This window comes from Phyllopteryx taeniolatus, chromosome 6, assembly GCF_024500385.1.
Source record: "Phyllopteryx taeniolatus isolate TA_2022b chromosome 6, UOR_Ptae_1.2, whole genome shotgun sequence".
Taxonomy (NCBI): Eukaryota; Metazoa; Chordata; class Actinopteri; order Syngnathiformes; family Syngnathidae; genus Phyllopteryx; species Phyllopteryx taeniolatus.
This window is the reverse complement of record NC_084507.1, coordinates 10,903,573-10,924,537: the sequence shown is the minus strand read 5'-3', so window position 1 is coordinate 10,924,537 and position 20,965 is coordinate 10,903,573. Positions and strand designations below refer to the sequence as shown.

General features: G+C 41.5%; 1 protein-coding gene across 1 annotated transcript; it reads left to right on the top strand.

Moving 5' to 3' along the window:
- Positions 1-1,825: 1,825 nt before the first annotated feature.
- LOC133479313 (extracellular matrix protein 1-like) lies at positions 1,826-20,020 on the top strand. The gene is made up of 11 exons (XM_061776095.1): positions 1,826-2,085; positions 4,243-4,299; positions 5,652-5,720; positions 6,322-6,363; positions 6,458-6,490; positions 9,032-9,306; positions 9,989-10,194; positions 13,549-13,822; positions 17,360-17,553; positions 18,724-18,811; positions 19,426-20,020. The coding sequence occupies exons 1-11, from the start codon at positions 2,013-2,015 to the stop codon at positions 19,603-19,605; spliced, it is 1,491 nt and encodes a 496-aa protein (XP_061632079.1). The 5' UTR covers positions 1,826-2,012; the 3' UTR covers positions 19,606-20,020.
- The last annotated feature ends 945 nt before the right edge of the window (positions 20,021-20,965 follow it).

The window sequence follows — 20,965 nt, the reverse complement described above, 5'->3', positions numbered from 1 at the left end:
TGGCGCAGTTTAGTAACGAGTTAGTTTTCTAATTAGAAAACTCAGATTTTTAGACCAAACTATTTTTAATAAATGTGTTTTATTATCAACTGTTATTTATTATTATTATTATTATTATTATTAATGCAGCCTTATGGGGGGCACAAGCCAGTGCGAACTGTAGGCTGGTCCCAAGCCCGGATAAATGCAGAGGGTTGCGTCAGGAAGGGCATCTGGCTTAAAACTTTGCCAAACAAATAAGAGCGTTCATCCAAAGAATTCCATACCGGATCGGTCGTGGCCCGGGTTAACAACGTCCGCCACCGGCGCCATCAACCTGCAGGGCTGATTTTCAGCTAATTCAGCTATTGCGGGTAGAAGTCGAAGAAGCGGTGGAAAGCGGGTTCTTCGGCAGAAAGAGAAGAGGAAAGCACAGAGCCTAGAACTGAATGTGGGGACTTTGAATGTTGGAACTATGACAGGAAAATCTCAGTAGTTGGTTGACATGATGATTAGGAAGAGGTTGATATATTGTGTGTCCAGGAGACCAGGTGGAAAGGCAGTAAGGTTAGAAGTTTAGGGGCAGGGTTTAAATTATTTTACCATGGTCTAGATGGGAAGAGAAATGGAGTTGGGGTTATTTTAAAAGAAGAGTTGGCTAAGAATGTCTTGGAGGTGAAAAGAGTATCAGATCGAGAGATGAGGCTGAAACTTGTATAATGTATATGTGTAATGTGATTAGTGGCTATGCCCCACAGGTAGGATGTGACCTCGAGGTGAAAGAGAAATTCTGGAAGCAGCTAGACGAAGTAGTTCTGAGCATCCCAGACAGAGAGAGAGTCGTGATTGGTGCAGATTGTAATGGGCATGTTGGTGAAGGAAATAGGGGTGATGAAGAAGTGATGGGTAAGTACGGCATCCAGGAAAGGAACTTGGAGGGACAGATGGTGGTAGACTTTGCAAAAAAGAAAAAAGGATGCAAATGGCTGTAGTGAACACTTTTTTCCAGAAGAGGCAGGAACATAGGGTGACCTACAAGAGCGGCGGTAGAAGCACGCAGGTGGATTACATTTTGTGCAGACGATGTAATCTGAAGGAGGTTACCGACTGTAAGGTTGTGGTAGGGGAGAGTGTGCCTAGACAGCATAGGATGGCGGTGTGTAAGACGACTCTGGTGGTGGGGAGGAAAATTAGGAAGACAAAGGCAGAGCAGAGAACCATGTGGTGGAAGCTGAGACAGGACGAGTGTTGTGTAGATTTTTGGAAAGAGGTGAGACAGGCTCTCGGTGGACAGGAGGAGCTTCCAGAAGACTGGACCACTGCAGTCAAGGTGATCAGAGAGGCAGGCAGGGGAGTACTGGGTGTATCTTCTGGCAGGAAAGGAGAGAACGAGACTTGATGGTGGAAAAATATTATACATCAGCAACAGTGAGTTGCAGGTCGGTTTGGTGTTCAATTATGTTTTGATTATTTAATCAAAGCCTGTCCGCACATCAATTTTTTTTAGACAAAATGATAGATCAGAAACAGCTACAAAATATGTCTTATATTACATTATATGAGACAGTGGCCTAGTTGGATAATACTTGAAAACTCATTACAGGGAGTGACAAGCTAATTAGTTGTTGTCAATGGGAGTAAATAATTGAGTAGGAAGGAATCATGAGCAACATGCAGTGATGTTGCTCGGAGATAACAACTTAGTCAACTTAGTCGGAGTCAGTTTACATACCAGCAGCCATGTAAAATCTGATCACTCTCGATGAGTCATGTTCAAAAACTTCTTCCCTCCCACCGTGACCGTCTCTCTCGCTCTCGCTCTAACCCCCCCCCCCCCAAAAAAATAAAAAACATGCATAAAAGGACTCATCGGTGCTGGACGGGTTCAGATACGGACTCCACTGAGACGTCTGTGGAAGCTCACAGCGGGTCTGAGTGCGCGTGTTGCCCCTACTGAGTGAGCCTCCAGGCCGGCTTGTGCTCTCGCTGCTCCCGCTTGACTTGACCACCCCAGGCAAGACGAACTGGCGACCATGGGCTCGTCTTGGCTTGTGTTTCACGCCGCTGTTGGGTCTCTGTTGGTTCTGTTAGGGTCGGCGAACCATGGTAAGTGAATACGAACTTGCTGCGCTGTCTTTTAACTACTTGTTGTTGTGGAGTGTGTGGTCATATTTTCTTCCTGGATGATGACCAGCCTCCATTTTGGTTAGCCATTGGAGCCTTTCTGTGTACATTCAAGAGTTACAGTATTATACTTGTACACGAACCATATTTTTATTAATTTATTTTATCGTATTTATTTTACGGTAAACAGTTATATTATCATTTCTATCTGTGTAGTTTATTGAGTTTAACATATGGAAAGCAGATTTAGTAAAAACAAAAACAGCAACTAAACACTTACTATACTGCACGATGAGCCAGTGCTTCCCAACCTTTTCTAAGCACATATAATTTACATTAGGAAAAAAAAAATATATATCACATGGCACACCACCAAACAAAAATGTTACAAAAAATGGATGCAAAGGTTCATTGCCCCCTAGTGAATGACCATTTAATTGTTGTGCCTATCACTATACGTCATTGCCATAGATAGATGAACAAAGATACATTCTTATACTTTTTTGAGCGTCAGCCATTCGCAAAATCACCTGTATGCAGATTATTTTTTTGAGATGAGATGTGGGGGGGGTAGCCTATCCTGTGATATTCGCAGAAAAATCGCCTTTTCACCGTTTTTGTGCTCAGACCAAAGCTGTGCTTATTGCTGTACTTATTGCTTCGGTGCCATCTTGTGGCACCTTTAAGGACCAATGTTGAAGTGAGGGGCAGCACTTCATTTAGTTAGGCCATAGCTTTGCCTTAGTCGAATAGAAAAAAAAGTGCGATGCCACCATCTTGTGGCATCTATCTACAATTAGAAACCTTTTTGTGTGGGCATCTATAACTCGCAGATTTTCGCTATTCCCATTGAAATGAATAAAAATTCCATTAATCAGTTCCAGCCCCCTCCAAAAACATCACTCTTTTTTTGTCACAGTTTTAATAATGAAAATTAACATTTGTTTGTATGACACATAAAGTATAGTCACTGATGGTGTAGTGGTACACTTGCCTGACTTTGGTACAGGTAGCGTGGGTTCAGTTCCCACTCAGTGACAGTGTGAATGTGAGTGCGAATGGTTGTCCGTGTCTATATGTGCCCTGTGACTGACTGGCGATCAGTTCAGGGTGTAGTCCGCCTTTCGCCCGAAGTCAGCTGGGATAGGCTCCAGCGTCCTGTGACCCTAATAAATTAATTACAACAACAACAACAAAATTCAGCGCAATTATAATGGCCATCAATTATCAACAAATTTTCACGGGTGTCCACTGTATATTGATATTTTGGGAGTAAATTATTCAAATTTTTAGTTTATAATTTAAATGAAAATAGTATTGGTGGCTGAGTGATTTAAACATCTGCCTAACAGTTTTCCAACATGTTGTTAGGAGATTTTGTTGCGGTCCAATGAAGCCAATGTTGAACATTTTGGATATAATTCCAAAAGGTATTTTTGACACAAACACATGCTTTTGGGGCTGATTTTCTTCAGCTGGAACTGGGGCCTGAGACAAGGTGGAGGGAATTAGGAATAGTTCTAATTAGAACAGTCAGTGCACAAAACCTTCAGGCTTTGTCAGAAAAACCCTACTGGAACAACTTCACTTAATCAGAGGAGAGGTACTTGAAATGGTGTGTGTACTGACTCCCATTTAACACAATGAATGTGATTGGTTCTGTTGGTTAATTCTGCATCTGTAGTTGTAAGAATGTGTGCACACTTCAGCAGTGGCATTATCTCAGTTGTTCTTTTTAACTACCCCAATTTTATTTTATTTTTTTCCCAAATGAGCTGTACAGGTTATAATGTAGGTCACATTCATGGTGGAAAACGTTTTTCAATGCTTTTTCTTATTTTTTTACATCACAAAAAGGTGGTATTTGAAAAGGGGTGTGTATTGTTATCGTTAATGATAAAATATCATCGTCATGAAAAGTCAGCACTCTCTAATAGGATTTTTAAACACCATTTACTTTATAATCAACAATGTTGAAATCTGAATTGTCATACAGTATGTGTTTTGTAGTTAAATATTTCCCTGCCGTCTGGCCTGTTCTCATATTTTAACTACAAAACAAAACATTACCGTTGCATAACTGTCTAACTTTTTGCTCTCTCATGTGCATGCTCTCTTTTTGTCCTTCCAATTTTCCAGATAAGCACAACATGGAGCAGCGCGAAATCACCTTTGACTTTGGCGATGTCATGCATTGTGAGTTGCGTCGGTGTGTTTTTTACATGAGCGTGCGGAATCTTTGCCAGGGACAATTAGGTGACGCCTGGGACTTCTGACGAGCCAACACTTACGGTTAAGAATATTTTGGGACTTTTCAATTGATGAAGACACTTTTATTGCAAAATTAGGTTTTTTTAGACTGCGTGGTGGCACAGTGCTTACCATGTCTGCCCATCTGTATTCTCATTAGCATTCTGCTTTCATGAAGAATGACAAGTCTTTAGGATTAGGATTGTATTTAAACTCAAAAAGCAAAAACATGAAATATGGGTAATTTTCATATACTGTAATTTGATCAATAACAGTAAAGACAGCCCACTGAATTCCCTTTTGAAAATCTATTCTGCTGATATGAGTACTTCAATTATTATTGGCAGTTCTCCACCAAAAGGTCATAATTCTTTCTAAGAAGAAAAATTAGGCTATAGTAATATTTTTAAAACTTTCAATGCCAAAATGTCTTTACCGTTAGGTGTCTGAAATCAAGTTCCATGATTTGCAACATGTTTTCTGAAGATGCTAATTACATTTTTGGATATATGGGATTTTTCTCCTATTGCTTAATAAGCCTTTGCCATGAGAGTTAACACAAATGCAGCTTAGTGTTTTCACAGTTCCTTTTTTTGGTTCTTCTACAAAGTGTCCTTCTTTGTCAATCAAGCTGTTTTGACCATTAATACCACTGGAGAGAGCCTCATTATGTTGTTGCAATACACCAGAGGGATCTGTGAGGTGAAGTACCATGATGAGGCAGCCATTTTGCATTCACACAATAGCAGACAGCAAAATAAAAGGTTTAATAATTTCTGAGATATGAATGAATGTATAAAAATTTGTGACAGTGTTGGAAATATTTCATGTCTTTACCGTTACTATGGGTTTAATGGGTTTAAGGAATACTGTAGTTACGATAATTTTTGCACTTGCATCCGCAAAGTTTGAAGGGCAACATAAGTAAATTGTGCAACTTCCATGATTTTTATTAAGCCTTTTATGTCTCACGATTATGCCCTTTTGTCTTGACCGTTATAAAAAGAAGTGTATATCAATGGGCCCCACCAATTGCTCTGTAAGTAAGGGTTGCCTTTACTATGAAGGCCTAAATTTTTAAATCATCAATAACTTTTTGAAAATTGGACTTTAAGCTTAGGAGACATTTACCCATATAAAACCAAGGTGGCATAAAAAAATTTGCTAAATCAGATTTGTAATTTTTTTTTAACGTCTTTACCGTTGTTGGTCAAATTATATGAAAAAGACCTATATACTCCTAGCTGCAATTTTATCTAGGTATATACCAAAGTTTAATGGGTTCGTTTGTCTTCCAGTGATGCAATCACCGGAATCACAAGTGATGCAGCAAGAGGCAGATTTGTCAGATTTGGTTGATACAAAAGGTACTGTTTTTTATTTTCACTCTTATTGTCGCCTTTATTTGTCTTTGGGTCCAGTACATATCACGCTATCCAATAAAGAGCATGAAACTGCATATTTTTATCCATCCATCCATCCATTTACTGAGTCGCTTATCCTCACAAGGGTCGCGGGAGTGCTGGAGCCTATCCCAGCTATCATTGGGCAGGAGGCGCCCTGACACCCTGAACTGGTTGCCAGCCAATTGCATGGGCACATATAATAAGCAAACAATCATTTGCACTCAGATTCACACCTACGGGCAATTTAGAGTCCTCAATTAACCTACCATGCATGTTTTTGGGATGCCGGAGGAAACCGGAGTGCCCGGAGAAAACCCACGCAGGCACAGGGAGAACATGCAAACTCCACACAGGCGGGGCCGGGGATTTATATTTTTATTTATATATATATATGGATAGATAGATAGATAGGTAGGTAGATATATGTGTGTGTGTGTGTGTGTGTGTGTATATATATATATTTATATATATATATATATATAAAGAAAGGAAATGAAATCACAAAATTGGACAGTTTCTAGTTTATGCATGTGTCACTGATTACATATTATTTCCTTCATAGAGTTTGCCATGCAAGAAAAATTGGACACCCCAAGAGGGAGAGGTAGGGTATTGCTATACCTGTTTATCGATTTAAAAATTTAAATAGATTTTTTAAATTATTAAAAAAAATAATAATAATGCCTTTCTTTTTGCAGGATCCAGACCAGCATCTTTTTCACCGAGAGGACGTATGTGTCTATTTTCTTCTTCACATTTTCAATTACAGTGGAACGTCTAAGGTCCTACAGAATCTGCTTCAGAACACTGGTCACTATCTGATTTCTTTGTTTTTTTTTCTAAATTACCACAGGAAAAAATGGAACGAATCTGTTCCTGGGTAAAACTGTGGCCTTCATAAAAACTTCAACAGTACAAGCAATGTAACATTTTTACATCGCTAACTGTCATTCAAGTGAAAAAAATCACCTGTGATATTAAAATAATAAAACACCCAATATGAACTTCTTTACTAAAAATCCTTAAAAATAATAGTTTATTTATAACATAATAGTTTAATTTGTAAATTGATTTATTGTAAATATTAAAACATATACAGTAAGTAAAATAGACAATTTAAGTAAATTTAACTTAAGACATTTTTCAATTGGTAGCTAATGAAATTAATTATAAATAATAACATTAAAAATGCACTTCAAAGAGAGCAGGGATTGATCACCACACACACATAAAACTTGTATGCTGCAAGACATGGATTTTGTATTTGTCTTGGTTTTTACCCGTCTTTGCATAAACTATATATAAACATACATCCATCCAGTTTCTGTACCGCTCATCCTCACGAGGGTCGCGGGCGTGCTGGCGCCTATCCCAGCTGACTCTGGGCGAGAGGCGGGGTACACCCTGAACTGGTTGCCAGCCAATCGCAGGAAACATACTGTATAAAGAAACAACCATTCACTCCTACGGACAATTTAGAGTCTTCAATTAACCTACCATGCATGTTTTTGGAATGTGGGAGCAAACCGGAGTACTCGAAGAAAACCCACAGAGACATGGTGGGAATATGCAAACTCCACACAGGGAAGACTCAGAACTGTGAGGCAGTCGTACATCGTGTCGCCTATTGAATTCCCTCTTAGAAAAATTCAACATAAGGACAGTCTTCTGGCTAATTTCACAAGTTGAAGGCAGTCCCGCCTGGATGCAGCAGCCAATCATATTGCAGTGGGGTGTGTCCTGCCTAGAACTCCAGTGGGATTCATAATAACGCTTCATGGAGACTCCTCTCTTAGCTCATCAGTACGGCATTAATGTTAGTCGTGCTATGCAGAGGATAAAATATTTAAAAAATTAAGATTAAAAAATATGACTGATTACTCCTATATTGTCTGTCTACATACAATATGTGCTGCATCATTTGTGATCACTCTGTTGTTTAAAGGGTTAAAGCAACATAATATAGATCAGGGATGGGCAACTTAAATGATGGCGAGGGCCACCATTTTTTGTCCGCACGACCAGGGGGCCACATGGGACTGGGATTTTCTTTGGTTGAGTTTTCTCTTACCGTAGCTTTTTGCCATTGTGTCACTACTCTCTCTTCCTGCTGATTTTCATCATGGCGTCACCACTCTTCTCTGATGGAGAAGATCTGGCGCTATTGTAAACGATGTCTGCTTTCCAGTGGTGAATGGTATTATATATATATGTATGTACATATATATACGTACACACACAGCGGCTGAAATATGTATTTAACACATCACCATTTTTCTCATTAAATATATTTGCAATGGTGCTATTGACATGAAAATTTCAACAGATGTTGGGAACAACCCAAGTAATCCATACATACAAAGAAAGTAGAACAATTAAGATCAGGAATTAAATTGCGTGTAATAATGTGAAATGACACAAGGAAAAAATATTGAACACGCCAACTGGCATTTATTTAATACTTTGTAAAAAACAACCTTTGTTTGCAATGACAGCTTCAAGACGCCTCCTTTATGGAGAAACGAGTCGCATGCATTGCTCTGGTGTTATTTTGGCCCATTCGTCCACACGAGCAGTCTTCAAATCTTGAGGGTCCTGTGGAAAACTTACTTTCTGAGCTTATTTGTTCTACTTTCTTTGACTGTATGGATTACTTGGATTGTTCCCAACATCTGGTGATATTTTCAGGAAGATAGCACCTTTGGAATTATATTTAGTGAAAAAAATGGTGACGTGTTAAATACTTATTTCAGCCCCTGTAAATACACAAAGTGTAATTCACTTTGTTTTGTATTTAGTTTGACAGTAAATTTCATTTGGGAGTGGCATTAAATAGCTTGATGCATCTTTTTTGATGAATTGCCCGAAGATAGCTGGGATAGGCTCCAGCATGCCCGCGACGCTAGTGAGAATAAGTGGTACAGAAAATGGATGGATGGACGTTCACTATTTGCCAAACTGCTTTATATTGTAAAGTGTATTGAGTTGCGTTCACTACCACCATACAGCGCTCGTATCGCAAGTCTACGCTCACAACTCAAAGCAAAAAATCAGGAACGATCATTTGTATCTTGAAAAACTCGTAACTCATGTCACTCATATCTCAAGGTACAACTGTATATTACTTTTATTTATTTTTTTAACCTCATCTATGAATGACAGGCCCATTTTTGTTCCCTTCTAAAAATCAAATGAGGCCCTTGAGCACAAAAGTTAGCCTAGCCCCAATCTAAAGTCACAGGTCACCTTATGATTCCTTTCTTCACTTAAAGGTCGTCCAAGTGCTGGATCCCGGTCTGAGATTCCCATGCTGGACTATCCCGTTCAGTTCCCGCTCGGGCAACCCACATCCGACAATCTCCAAGCCGTTTGTCTCCACGGAGACCTTCGCCCTCGCTACCCCGACTCCTACTTCCCCAACTCAGGGTTTGGCCAACTGCGACGGAGGGCGAGCGCCGTCAATAATGCCGAGTCATGGTTTAGCGCATGCTGCGCAGGAAATCAGACGTGGGGGAAGGAGGCGACTCTTTGCTGCGCCATGCAGGCGGTGAGTTTTTAGTCCTGTCTTTTTTTATGATCAACAATTCAAGACAATTCATTGGAATGAAAATACCAGATATCTTATTTCCACAGTTACTTCCGTAGGGTATTTATGAACTCATCTGCAGATTGAGGGCGTTGTAGGCCTTTATTCGTTGTACCTTGATTTACGAGTGACCCGACTTACCTGTTTTCAAGATACAAGCTGTCGCTTGGCTGATTTTTTAAACTAAGTCAAGTCACTCGTAATTTGAAGTACCACTGGACAACATTAACACTTTTTTGGTACACTTGGCTCCCATCATTCTGGTTACCTGTATATTAGGGCAAACCTAAATGATGCCACAGTACTGTAGATCATGCTTTCAGGCTTCTTTTGGCATATTTTAAACCCCAAAAAAGAAAGAGCATTCTTTACATTGTTGGCTTAATGAAACTCGCATGTTTTCAATAAAATTGAACGGCTATGTGCTGATAAGCCTATTCTCCACCACCCAGGCAGACAGGCCTCGGCATGCCCACTATAGTGAGGCAGCCAGGGGGGAAACAATTTTGCTCTCACACACTACTGCTTTTAGTTAAACGCTATTGCAAAATGCGTGGCTGCCTCTATTTGCCCAGCATGTGACCTCAGCTATGCACACATCCTGACTTTCAATTATGTTTTTTACACGACCTCTGCTGCCTAGTGGGAGCTGTCAGTGGAAAATTTCTGCAAGGAGGATTCATCCGTCAAGGATCGACTTTATCACTGCTGCAGAAAGACGGGCAGCCAGAGACTCAACTGCTTCCAAAAGGACTCTCCCAATCCACGCTACGAGCCATCCGAGGCAATACCGGTGGTCCCGCTTCCCGCTACAGTCGAATTCAGCTTTGACAAAAACACTTGTTACAGGTATGGAGGTAGGATAATCAGCATAAGTAATGATTATCATGTTGTCAGTCGGGGCATCAACCTATCATTGTATTGAAAACCTTCCCAAATTCAACATTTTAATGCCACAAAGTTATTGAAGTGCATCATAAGACTTTTTGATGATACAATATACCGTAATTTCTCGTGTATAACGCGAACCCATGTATAATACGCACGCCCAAAGTTGACCTCAGAATTGTGGGAAACCCTTCTCCCTACAGTATGTATAATGCATTTTTACAATGCATGATTTTGCTTCTACCCAAATGATCAAAACATGAAGTATTATCTGTATTTTGTTAGGTTTTTCAAATAATTCTTCTGAAGTTAAGCACTTGAACACATAATAATTTATTGTTATTTACTTGCTCTTATTTTGACTGATTCACAGTCCTACTTTTATTTAGTAAATGAGAAAACACACAGTTGTGCTGATTACCCAGGGAAAATTTTTAAGATGGGTACAATTTTTTAAAGAAAACATGAAGGCCCAGGCGAAACACATTTAATTTTATTTTAATGGGATTCAAATTAAACTCTCAAGCATTTCAGAAAATCATTATCATCAAACAAAACATAACCATAAATAAATTAATTATGGTTGTTGTTCACTCATATTAAAAATATATATATTTCAGAAATTCTGCCAGGATATGTAAACTTATGGGCACAACTGTACATATTATGCAGTCATACATACCCCTGTCATATTGGAATGAAAGTGTAGGCTACACCTTCCTCATAATCTCTTGGTGGCGTTGGCATATTGGAATGGAGTGGAATGATACTGTACAGCTTTTTCATAACTTCTAGATGGCGGCATACATTTATGAAATGGGAAAGTTTTTTTTTTCCATTTTCCCCTATACCTATGTATAATGCACACCATTGACTTTTGACATTTTTTTGGGGGGGGGGATGCACATTAAACACAAGAAATTACGGTAATCAAAACTGGACCTTGTTATCTATTACAAAGGCAGACAGTTTGATACAGCTCTTGAACTGTATGTGGTCAGAGGTGTGCAATCATGAGGCTACTGAGTGTACATGTTATGTTGTGTCCCAGCCAGCTTTAAATAGCTTTCGATATGGGTCATTTTCATATTATTTGATCAATAATGTGTGGATCACACTACAAGACAAATTTGGTCTTTCACGATTGCACTATGTCAGCCTACTGCCATAAAATCTTCTCGGTCAGACAGTGGCAACACTACACAACATGTATTCCGATACCACTGCATCCCGTAGTTTACGTTCACTGGGCTTTATTCAAATTAAACACTGTCGGAGAGGTGGAACCAGAAAACGTGTCACGAGTCAATGCGATGGGATACACTCGCTACCAATGAGGAAAAACAAGGTGGTCGTCACCGGTGCTCAGGAGAGGATGTTCATTCAAGGATTGCTTGAGGTATGTTCACATACTTTTAATACAATACGGCTCGCAAGCAGGCAACAAAACATTATGTAGCCTAGCAAGCTAGTGCTAGCACTAACGGGTGTACGTTACGTTACGTAACGTATGCCGGCGTTCTGTCGAATCATGCGCTAAAGCTTCGGTAAACATTGTTTTGTACACGTGAATAAGTGTCAGAAGTATTGCGTGTCTTTACCGTTACTATGATTGTATAAAGACAAGTGTGTAATGGGTTTATTGAGTTGTTAGGATCATTTTATGCACTTGTATCTGCAGAGTTTGAAGGGCAACACATGTAATATGTGCAACACACAGCATTTTTAGGAAACTGTTTATGTCTTTTACTGTTATGCAAGAAGTGGATTTCTATGGGCCACCACCATTTGCTCTGTCAATAAGGATTGCCTTTACTATGAATGCTTAAAATTTTAAAGCATCAACAGCTTTTTTTAAATAGATTTTAAATGTGACTTTTTCATCATGGGAGACATTTAACCATATAAAACCAAGAAAAATTGCTGAAGTACATTTATTTATTTATTTATTTATTTTTTTTAAACAAGTGTCTTTACACTGTAAAAAATAACCTATAGAATTTACCCAATACATTTACGGTAACAATTTGCCACAACTTTAATTGGGTAAATTTAAAACACATATTTTGGGTAAAGAATGCCTTAATTCAATAGCTATAAAATAATTTTAGAACTTGGATAAGGTTTACCACACATTTGTGATTACATTCCAACCACAGTGGCAGAGTTTTTTTTTCCCCCCAAATTGTCAACAGTCAATAGTGCGCATCATACACAAGTATAGGGGCAAATGGAAAAAAACTTTAACATTTTAGAAATGCATGCCGCCATCTAGTGGTTATGAAAAAGGTGTACACGTTCATTCCAAAATGCCATCGCCACCTAGTGGTTATAAAAAAGGTGTAGCCTCCACTTTCCTTGCAATATGACAAGGGTACGATTGACTGCATATAGGGACATTTGTGCTCATAAGTTTGCATACCCTGGCAGAATTTGTGAAGTATTGTTTTTTTTTTTTTAAATATGACTGAACAACAACCATCATTAATTTTTCTAGGGTTATGTTTTGTTTATTTATAATGCTTTTCTGAAATGCTTGACCGTTTAATTTGAATCCCATTAAAATAAAAATAAATGTGGTTCACTTGGGCCTTCCTGTTTTCATTAAATAATTGTACCCATCTTAAAAATTCTGCCTGGGTAATCAAACATATGAGCACAACTGTGTGTTTTCTAATTTACTAAATAAAAGTAGGGCTGTGAATTTCAAAATAAGAGCAAATAAATTTAAACAAGTATTACGTGTTCAAATAAAGTGCTTAACTTCATAATTGTTCTTTAAAAAAAATACAAACAATATCTCATGTTTTGATCATATGGGTAGAACCAAAATCATGTATTGTAAAAATGCATTATACATAGGTAGAAGGGTTTTCGAGAATTTCAAGGGCAACCTTTGGTGCACATTATACATGAGAAATTACAGTAAGTCTGCCTATTTTGGGAGCGTCAAGTATTTCATAGCGAGTGCAGCATCAAAATACTTAACTGGCTAACCAGTGAGATGGCTACACTCACACAACTTTGTCATTTTCCCTTTACATTTTAAATACTGCTGACAGCATGGCTGAGAAATCACAGTTTTTATTTACATTTTATTACATTTACATTTACCCATCTCCAAAATAGTTTTTTACAGTGTAGAATTATTTATCAAATTTTATGAAAATGACCCATATATAGAAATACATTTTATTAATCCTGGGACGGAAATTGACTGCCTTTATGAGCTCTGAGTAAGTCTGCACATGTACAGTATTTTTAGTGTATCCAGGACACAACAGTAAATGTTTGGGTATGACCTGTACTCAACAGGACATCAGTGACTCAGCTGAATGTCAGCGAAAGCAGACAACAGTCTGGTTCCCAGAAAAGTGAAATCAACTTCCCGCCCGGTCGACCCAGCGCAGATAACGTGGAATCACTGTGTCGCAACCAGAAGCAGCGCCCCCTGTACAGCGTCAAGTGCCTGCCAAGCAGCGGCTACGAGCTCCTGGCTCATCAGGCCAAGATCATTAATCGTATGGAGAAGGGATTCAAACAGTGCTGCAAGAAGAACCAGGATGTGCTTGTGTGTGCTGAGCAAAAGGTAGAGGATCAGACTTTTTTTTTCTACATTTTCTACCGCTTCTCATGTTCAGAGTCAGTGCTCGACTGGAGTTTAGTCAGCAGTCAGTCACAGGCCACATATAGATAAACAATTCACACTCACATTTACACTTATAGACAATTTAGAATCCATTAAAATAACATGGATGTTTTGGGACTGTTAGAAAAAAGTAAAATAAAAGATAACGGTGGTGGTGGGGCTCGAAGGCGAGCGCCTGGTGGCCGGGCCTGCACCCATGGGGTCCGGCCGGGCACAGCCCGAAAGGGTAACGTGGGTCCCCCTTCCCATGGGCTCACCACCTGTGGGAGGGGCCATAGGGGTCGGGTGCAGTGTGAACCGGGCGGTGGCCGAAGGCGGGGACCTTGGCGATCCGATCCCCGGCTACAGAAGCTGGCTCTAGGGACGTGGAATGTCACCTCTCTGGCAGGGAAGGAGCCCGAGTTGGTGTGTGAGGTCGAGAAGTTCCGACTCGATATAGTCGGACTCGCCTCCACACACACCTGGGGCTCTGGTACCAGTCCTCTCGAGAGGGGTTGGACTCTCTTCCACTCTGGAGTTGCCCATGGTGAGAGGTGCCGAGCAGGTGTGGGTATACTTATTGCCCCCCGGCTCGGCGCCTGTACGTTGGGGTTCACCCCGGTGGACGAGAGGGTAGCCTCCCTCCGCCTTCGGGTGGGGGGACGGGTCCTGACTGTTGTTTGTGCCTATGCACCAAACAGCAGTTCAGAGTACCCACCCTTTTTGGAGTCCTTGGAGGGGGTGCTGGAGAGCGCTCCCGCTGGGGACTCCATTGTTCTGTTGGGGGACTTCAATGCTCACGTGGGCAATGACAGTGAGACCTGGAAGGGCGCGATTGGGAGGAACGGCCCCCCCGATCAGAACCCGAGCGGTGTTCTGTTATTGGACTTCTGTGCTCGTCACGGATTGTCCATAACGAACACCATGTTCAAGCATAAGGGTGTCCACACGTGCACTTGGCACCAGGACACCCTAGGTCGCAGTTCGATGATCGACTTTGTGGTCGTGTCATCGGACTTGCGGCCGCATGTCTTGGACACTCGGGTGAAGAGAGGGGCGGAGCTGTCAACTGATCACCACCTGGTGGTGAGTTGGCTCCGATGGTGGGGGAAGATGCCGGTCCGACGTGGCAGGCCCAAACGTATTGTGAGGGTCTGCTGGGAACGTCTGGCAGAATCCCCTGTCAGAAGGAGTTTCAACTCCCACCTCCGACAGAACTTTGCTCATGTTCCGGGGGAGGCGGGGGACATCGAGTCCGAGTGGACCATGTTCCGCGCCTCCATTGCTGAGGCGGCCGACCGGAGCTGTGGCCGTAAGGTGGTCGGTGCCTGTCGTGGCGGCAATCCGCGAACCCGTTGGTGGACACCAACGGTGAGGGATGCCGTCAAGCTGAAGAAGGAGTCCTATCGGGCCTTTTTGGCCTGTGGGACTCCTGAGGCAGCTGATGGGTACCGGCTGGCCAAGCGGAATGCAGCTCTGGTGGTCGCTGAAGCAAAAACCCGGGCATGGGAGGAGTTCGGTGAGGCCATGGAGAAAGACTTCCGGACGGCTTCGAGGAAATTCTGGTCCACCATCCGACGTCTCAGGAGAGGAAAGCAGTGCACCACCAACACTGTGTATAGTGGGGATGGGGCGCTGCTGACCTCGACTCGGGACGTTGTGAGTCGGTGGGGAGAATACTTCGAAGACCTCCTCAATTCCACTGACACGCCTTCCCATGGGGAAGCAGAGTGTGGGTTCTCTGAGGCGGGCTCTCCTATCTCTGGGTTTGAGGTCACAGAGGTAGTTAAAAAGCTCCTCGGTGGCAGGGCCCCGGGGGTGGATGAGATTCGCCCGGAGTTCCTAAAGGCTCTGGATGTTGTGGGGCTGTCCTGGTTGACACGCCTCTGCAACATCGCGTGGACATCGGGGACAGTGCCTCTGGATTGGCAGACTGGGGTGGTGGTTCCCCTTTTTAAGAAGGGGGACCGGAGGGTGTGTTCCAACTACAGGGGGATCACACTGCTCAGCCTCCCTGGTAAGGTCTATTCAGGGGTGCTGGAGAGGAGGGTCCGTCGGGAAGTCGAATCTCAGATTCAGGAGGAGCAGTGTGGTTTTCGTCCTGGCCGTGGAACAGTGGACCAGCTCTACACCCTCGGCAGGGTCCTCGAGGGTGCATGGGAGTTCGCCCAACCAGTCTACATGTGTTTTGTGGACTTGGAGAAGGCGTTCGACCGTGTCCCTCGGGGAGTCCTGTGGAGAGTGCTTCGGGAGTATGGGGTACCGAACCCCCTGATACGGGCTGTTCGGTCCCTGTACGACCGGAGTCAGAGTTTGGTCTGCATATCCGGCAGTAAGTCTAACTCGTTCCCAGTGAGGGTTGGACTCCGCCAAGGCTGCCCTTTGTCGCCGATTCTGTTCATAACTTTTATGGACAGAATTTCTAGGCGCAGCCGAGGCGTAGAGGGGGTCCGGTTTGGTGGCCTCAGTATTGCATCTCTGCTTTTTGCAGATGATGTGGTTCTGTTGGCTTCATCAAGCCGTGACCTCCAACTCTCATTGGAGCAGTTCGCAGCCGAGTGTGAAGCGGCTGGGATGAGAATCAGCACCTCCAAATCTGAGACCATGGTCCTCAGTCGGGAAAGGGTGGCATGCCATCTCCAGGTCGGGGATGAGATCCTGCCCCAAGTGGAGGAATTCAAGTATCTTGGGGTCTTGTTCACGAGTGAGGGAAGAATGGAACGGGAGATCGACAGGCGGATCGGTGCAGCGTCTGCAGTGATGCGGACTTTGTATCGGTCCGTTGTGGTAAAGAAAGAGCTAAGCCGAAAGGCGAAGCTCTCAATTTACCGGTCGATCTTCGTTCCTACCCTCACCTATGGTCATGAGCTGTGGGTCGTGACCGAAAGAACAAGATCCCGGATACAAGCGGCCGAAATGAGTTTCCTCCGCAGGGTGTCCGGGCTCTCCCTTAGAGATAGGGTGAGAAGCTCGGTCATCCGGGAGGATCTCAGAGTAGAGCCGCTACTCCTCCGCATTGAGAGGAGCCAGATGAGGTGGCTGGGGCATCTGATTCGGATGCCTCCCGGACGCCTCCCTGGTGAGGTGTTCCGGGCATGTCCCACCGGGAGGAGACCCCGGGGACGACCCAGGACGCGCTGGAGAGACTACATCCTTCGGCTGGCCTGGGAACGCCTCGGGATCCCCCCGGAAGAGCTGGATGAAGTGGCTGGGGAGAGGGTAGTCTGGGCGTCCCTGCTGAAGCTACTGCCCCCGCGACCCGACCCGGATAAGCGGTAGAGAATGGATGGATGGATGGATAAAAGATAACGTTATTTTTTTAAGATAAGCTGTCTTCTTCCCCCCCTTTTATAGTCCTTGTCTGCTTACGTATTTGTGTGTGTAATGTTTTTTTTTTTAATTGCATTTCATTAATAAGATAAAATGTATTTTATTATCTAATATATTCAGTCTCTTTTACACCCCTAATTATACTCATGGTCTGCTTATGTGTTTCAGTGGCGTGATGCGCTCAGGAGGTTTTGCTCCAGTAAGAAGGGCGGCAAGGTTGACTACGAGTGTTGTTTGGGCAGCACGGCCAGCGATGGGCTCGGCTGTTTCCAAGCCAAGTCTCCTGACCCGCATTACAACATGACGTCCCAGGAAGAACTGTCTCCTAAAATCTGTCAATCTCGCAAGATCATCAAGAAAGTGTAAGTCCATGTGTGCTTGTTTGAATGCTTTCTTGTATAGTCTCTACATGTCATGCACCATAAGTGGATCTCTGACTTCCAAAATACAGTGTGTTTTTTGTTTTTCAATTCAAACATAGTGAAACCTCTAAAATCTAATTTGGATTTTGACCAAAATCTAGTATCAAACTATTAATTAGTTTTTTTTAAGACTTAATATTAATAGTTGTTAACTTATTTTTACACTTATTTGACAATACAGAATGAAAATATAGATGTGTGAGGCATATCTGCAACGAGACACGCTTTTATATTATGCGTTCGGCATTAAAATTAAGACTAAGAGTGGCGTTGTTTTTACTTTTTTAATATTAGCTTTGGTTAACTTTTTTTTTAAATTCCTTGACAGTTAAGAATGTAAAAAACAATAGATGTGTGAGGCACATCTGAGTTACAATTCACTTTGCATTACAAGTTCTTTATTTGTAATTAAAGTTAGGACAGACCTCCGTGGGTTTTCTCCGGGCACTCCGGTTTCCTCCCACATCCCAAAAACATGCATGGTAGGTTAATTGAAGTCTCTAAATTGCCCCTAGGTGTGAAAGTGAGTGAAAATGGTTGTTTGTTTATGTGTGCCCTGCGATTGGCTGGCAACCAGTTCTGGGTGTACCCCGCCTCCTAACCAAAGATAGCTGGGAGAGGCTCCAGCACGTGAGGATCCTTGCCGCTTATCCTTGTGAGGATAAGCGGCTTGGAAAATGGATGAATATAATAGTGGTTAATTTATATTTACACTAGTATGAAAAGTAGGGCTGGGCAGTGAGGCCTGAAAATAAACTGTGATTTTGTAAAAAAAAAAAAAAAAAAAAAAACTCTCTGTACAAATATAGATTTTAAAAAAATGTAAATCTTCCTGACAAATAATCTATAATTAATCGATAAAACTGATGAATCACTGAGCCCGAATGAAAAGTAAGGTTGCATAAAATATTGCCTGTACAGTTAATAAAAATTGAATGACAGTTAGACTATTTTTATTTCATTTATTTTAAAATTGTTTTGAAATCTGAACAAGTAGAAGCGTAACTGGGCTCGGAATAGACTGGTGTGACCTTTGAGGTTCCACTGTAAATTAATGCTGTATACAATCTTAGCAAGTAACAGCATCACTGTGTTTTCACTCCCTTTTAGGTTGCCTGATGGCTTCCACGCCAAGAACATTTTGAACGAATGCTGTGCCATGACACCACAAGACCACACCACTTGCTTTGTGCAAAAGGTGAGTTGTTGGCTGATACATTGAAACCCTGTTTATTGCGGGCAATATGTTGTAGACCCACCCGCAATAGGTGAAAGTACATCATACAAAAAGTTTGTTTAAATAGTTTTACCCCAACACATGGTTTAAACACATTTAATCGACAGTATTATAAACACACCTTTAAAATATTCATTAGTTCCTCTTCTCATCCTCTCCTCGCACAGTTCTCCAAATAAGAGGTAAAGCATGCTTGCTTCAAGCTGTTTATTTGTCACTCTTAGTTTAAATTTACTGTAAAACTGACACATAAAACAAAAGAATTCAACATTGTCTATTTAAAAACCATAATGTTCAACCAAAACATTAGTTCTTAATTATGCTGCATCTCTTCCAGTAGACCTCAATGCTGCACAGCATGTTGTGGCACAACGTGGTAGTGCAATGACGCACAACTCTAAATTTGGACTTGCTGAGTGTATACTGCAAAAACCCATTTAAAAAAATCACTTAAAATCCTCAATATAGCAGGGGAACACTGTATTACTTCATAGATTTAAAAAAAATATTATTAATTTAGGAGCCTCCACATTTTCAAATTGCAATGGTATTTTCACACGTATATTTATATATAGGTTGAGGAAACATCTGTCAGAATGTGTACGTCAAAGAAGACATCCCCTCCAGTCGCCCGCCGCTGTTGCCGCATGGCTCCTCTGGAGCAGCCCAAGTGCGTCACTAACTTTGTCATGGATGCCATCACCAAGGCAACCAAGGTCTCCAACCAGAAGAAAAAGAAAAGATGCCCCCTTTAAAAATCCACCCTGATGGATGACACGCTTCCAGCAGCTGTGACATGAGATCACTGAACACAAGAGTACTCGTCTTGCACAAATGCCACTTTTTAACATGTGGACCAAATTTGTGCCTCATCTACTGCCAGTATTATTTGTATCTTTACATCTAAGATCATGAGAATCATCTCTTTCGTGAGTGCCTTCCTAAAGACATATTTTTAAATTGTTGAATGCTTACTTTATAAATCAGTGTTAACTGTGTGTGTCACTGTACCACTATTTTTTTTAAAGGCTGCTCTTTAAATATTTTGATTATATGCATTTTGTTGTTGTTTTTTAAAGCCGCAAGATATATTTTCTTCTGTTTGGGTGGATTTCTTGTAAAGCTCATATCCAAAACATTTCTAATAAAGTTTTTTTTTTCCTAAATTGACTTTGTCTTCTGCTATCTGATTCTGTTTCACTACAGTTATCAAACAAGATTTGATGTCTTTTTTTTTTTTTTTTTTTTAATTTGAAAGGGGACAATGCAATTTCATAAAACACATGAAGTACACATGGTTAAAAAAGCCAGAATTAGCCAGAAGGCTAGTTTTCATCTGTAGTCCCCTGGCCATGATGTAAAAAAGCAGTAAAATACATCTACAAGACAATATAATACAGGATACATAATCAAACTATACTATTAAGAGAGAATAAAACCACAAATTTTTTGGTCATAACAAAAAAACAGCATAACATACTTGTCTTTTAGTGTTGGCAGCTATAGGTGTTAACTAGCCACATTTTCAGTTTTTTTGTGAAGGCCTTGTATGTTGTAAGCAGTTTAACCTCCTCAGGTACTGAGTTCCACTCACCAGCGCTCCTCACTGACCAGGCTGACTTACTGAAAGTGCTCCTGCGCAGAGGAATGAGACAGTCACCTCTGACAGAGCCTCGAGTGACACGCTCAGAGCTGTTTCTTTGGCTGATGAACTCAGCCAGAGGAGCTGGGGCCAAATCATGCAGTACTTTATAAATCAAATTTAAATCTGCAAATATGTGAAGACTGTCCCAGTTTAAAAGACTGTATTTTTTTTAAATTGCACAGTGATGATAGTGCCTTGGTTTTTTTAGCCATCACTTTAATTACTTGTTTGTACAAAACTTCCAATGTTTGTTTTGCATTCTGACCAGCCTGGGACCAACTGGTTATGCAATAGTTAAAGTGACTAAGAATCATTGAATGCAATTAAATTTTTGCGGCTTCAGTTGACATTTGATTTCGAATTGCACGAAAATTTGCGAGGTTTAATTTGATATTTTTGCTCATTTCAACACAACAACATGTGAAAAGTCATACTAATTAAATAAGTGAAATGAGGCAACAAGTAAAACA

Coding starts and splice junctions, on each gene's coding strand:
- LOC133479313 (XM_061776095.1), top strand. CDS start 2,013: ATGGGCTCGTCTTGGCTTGTGTTTCACGCCGCTGTTGGGTCTCTGTTG. Junction 10,195..13,548: donor GACAAAAACACTTGTTACAG/GTATGGAGGTAG, acceptor TGTACTCAACAG/GACATCAGTGACTCAGCTGA. Junction 13,823..17,359: donor TTGTGTGTGCTGAGCAAAAG/GTAGAGGATCAG, acceptor TATGTGTTTCAG/TGGCGTGATGCGCTCAGGAG.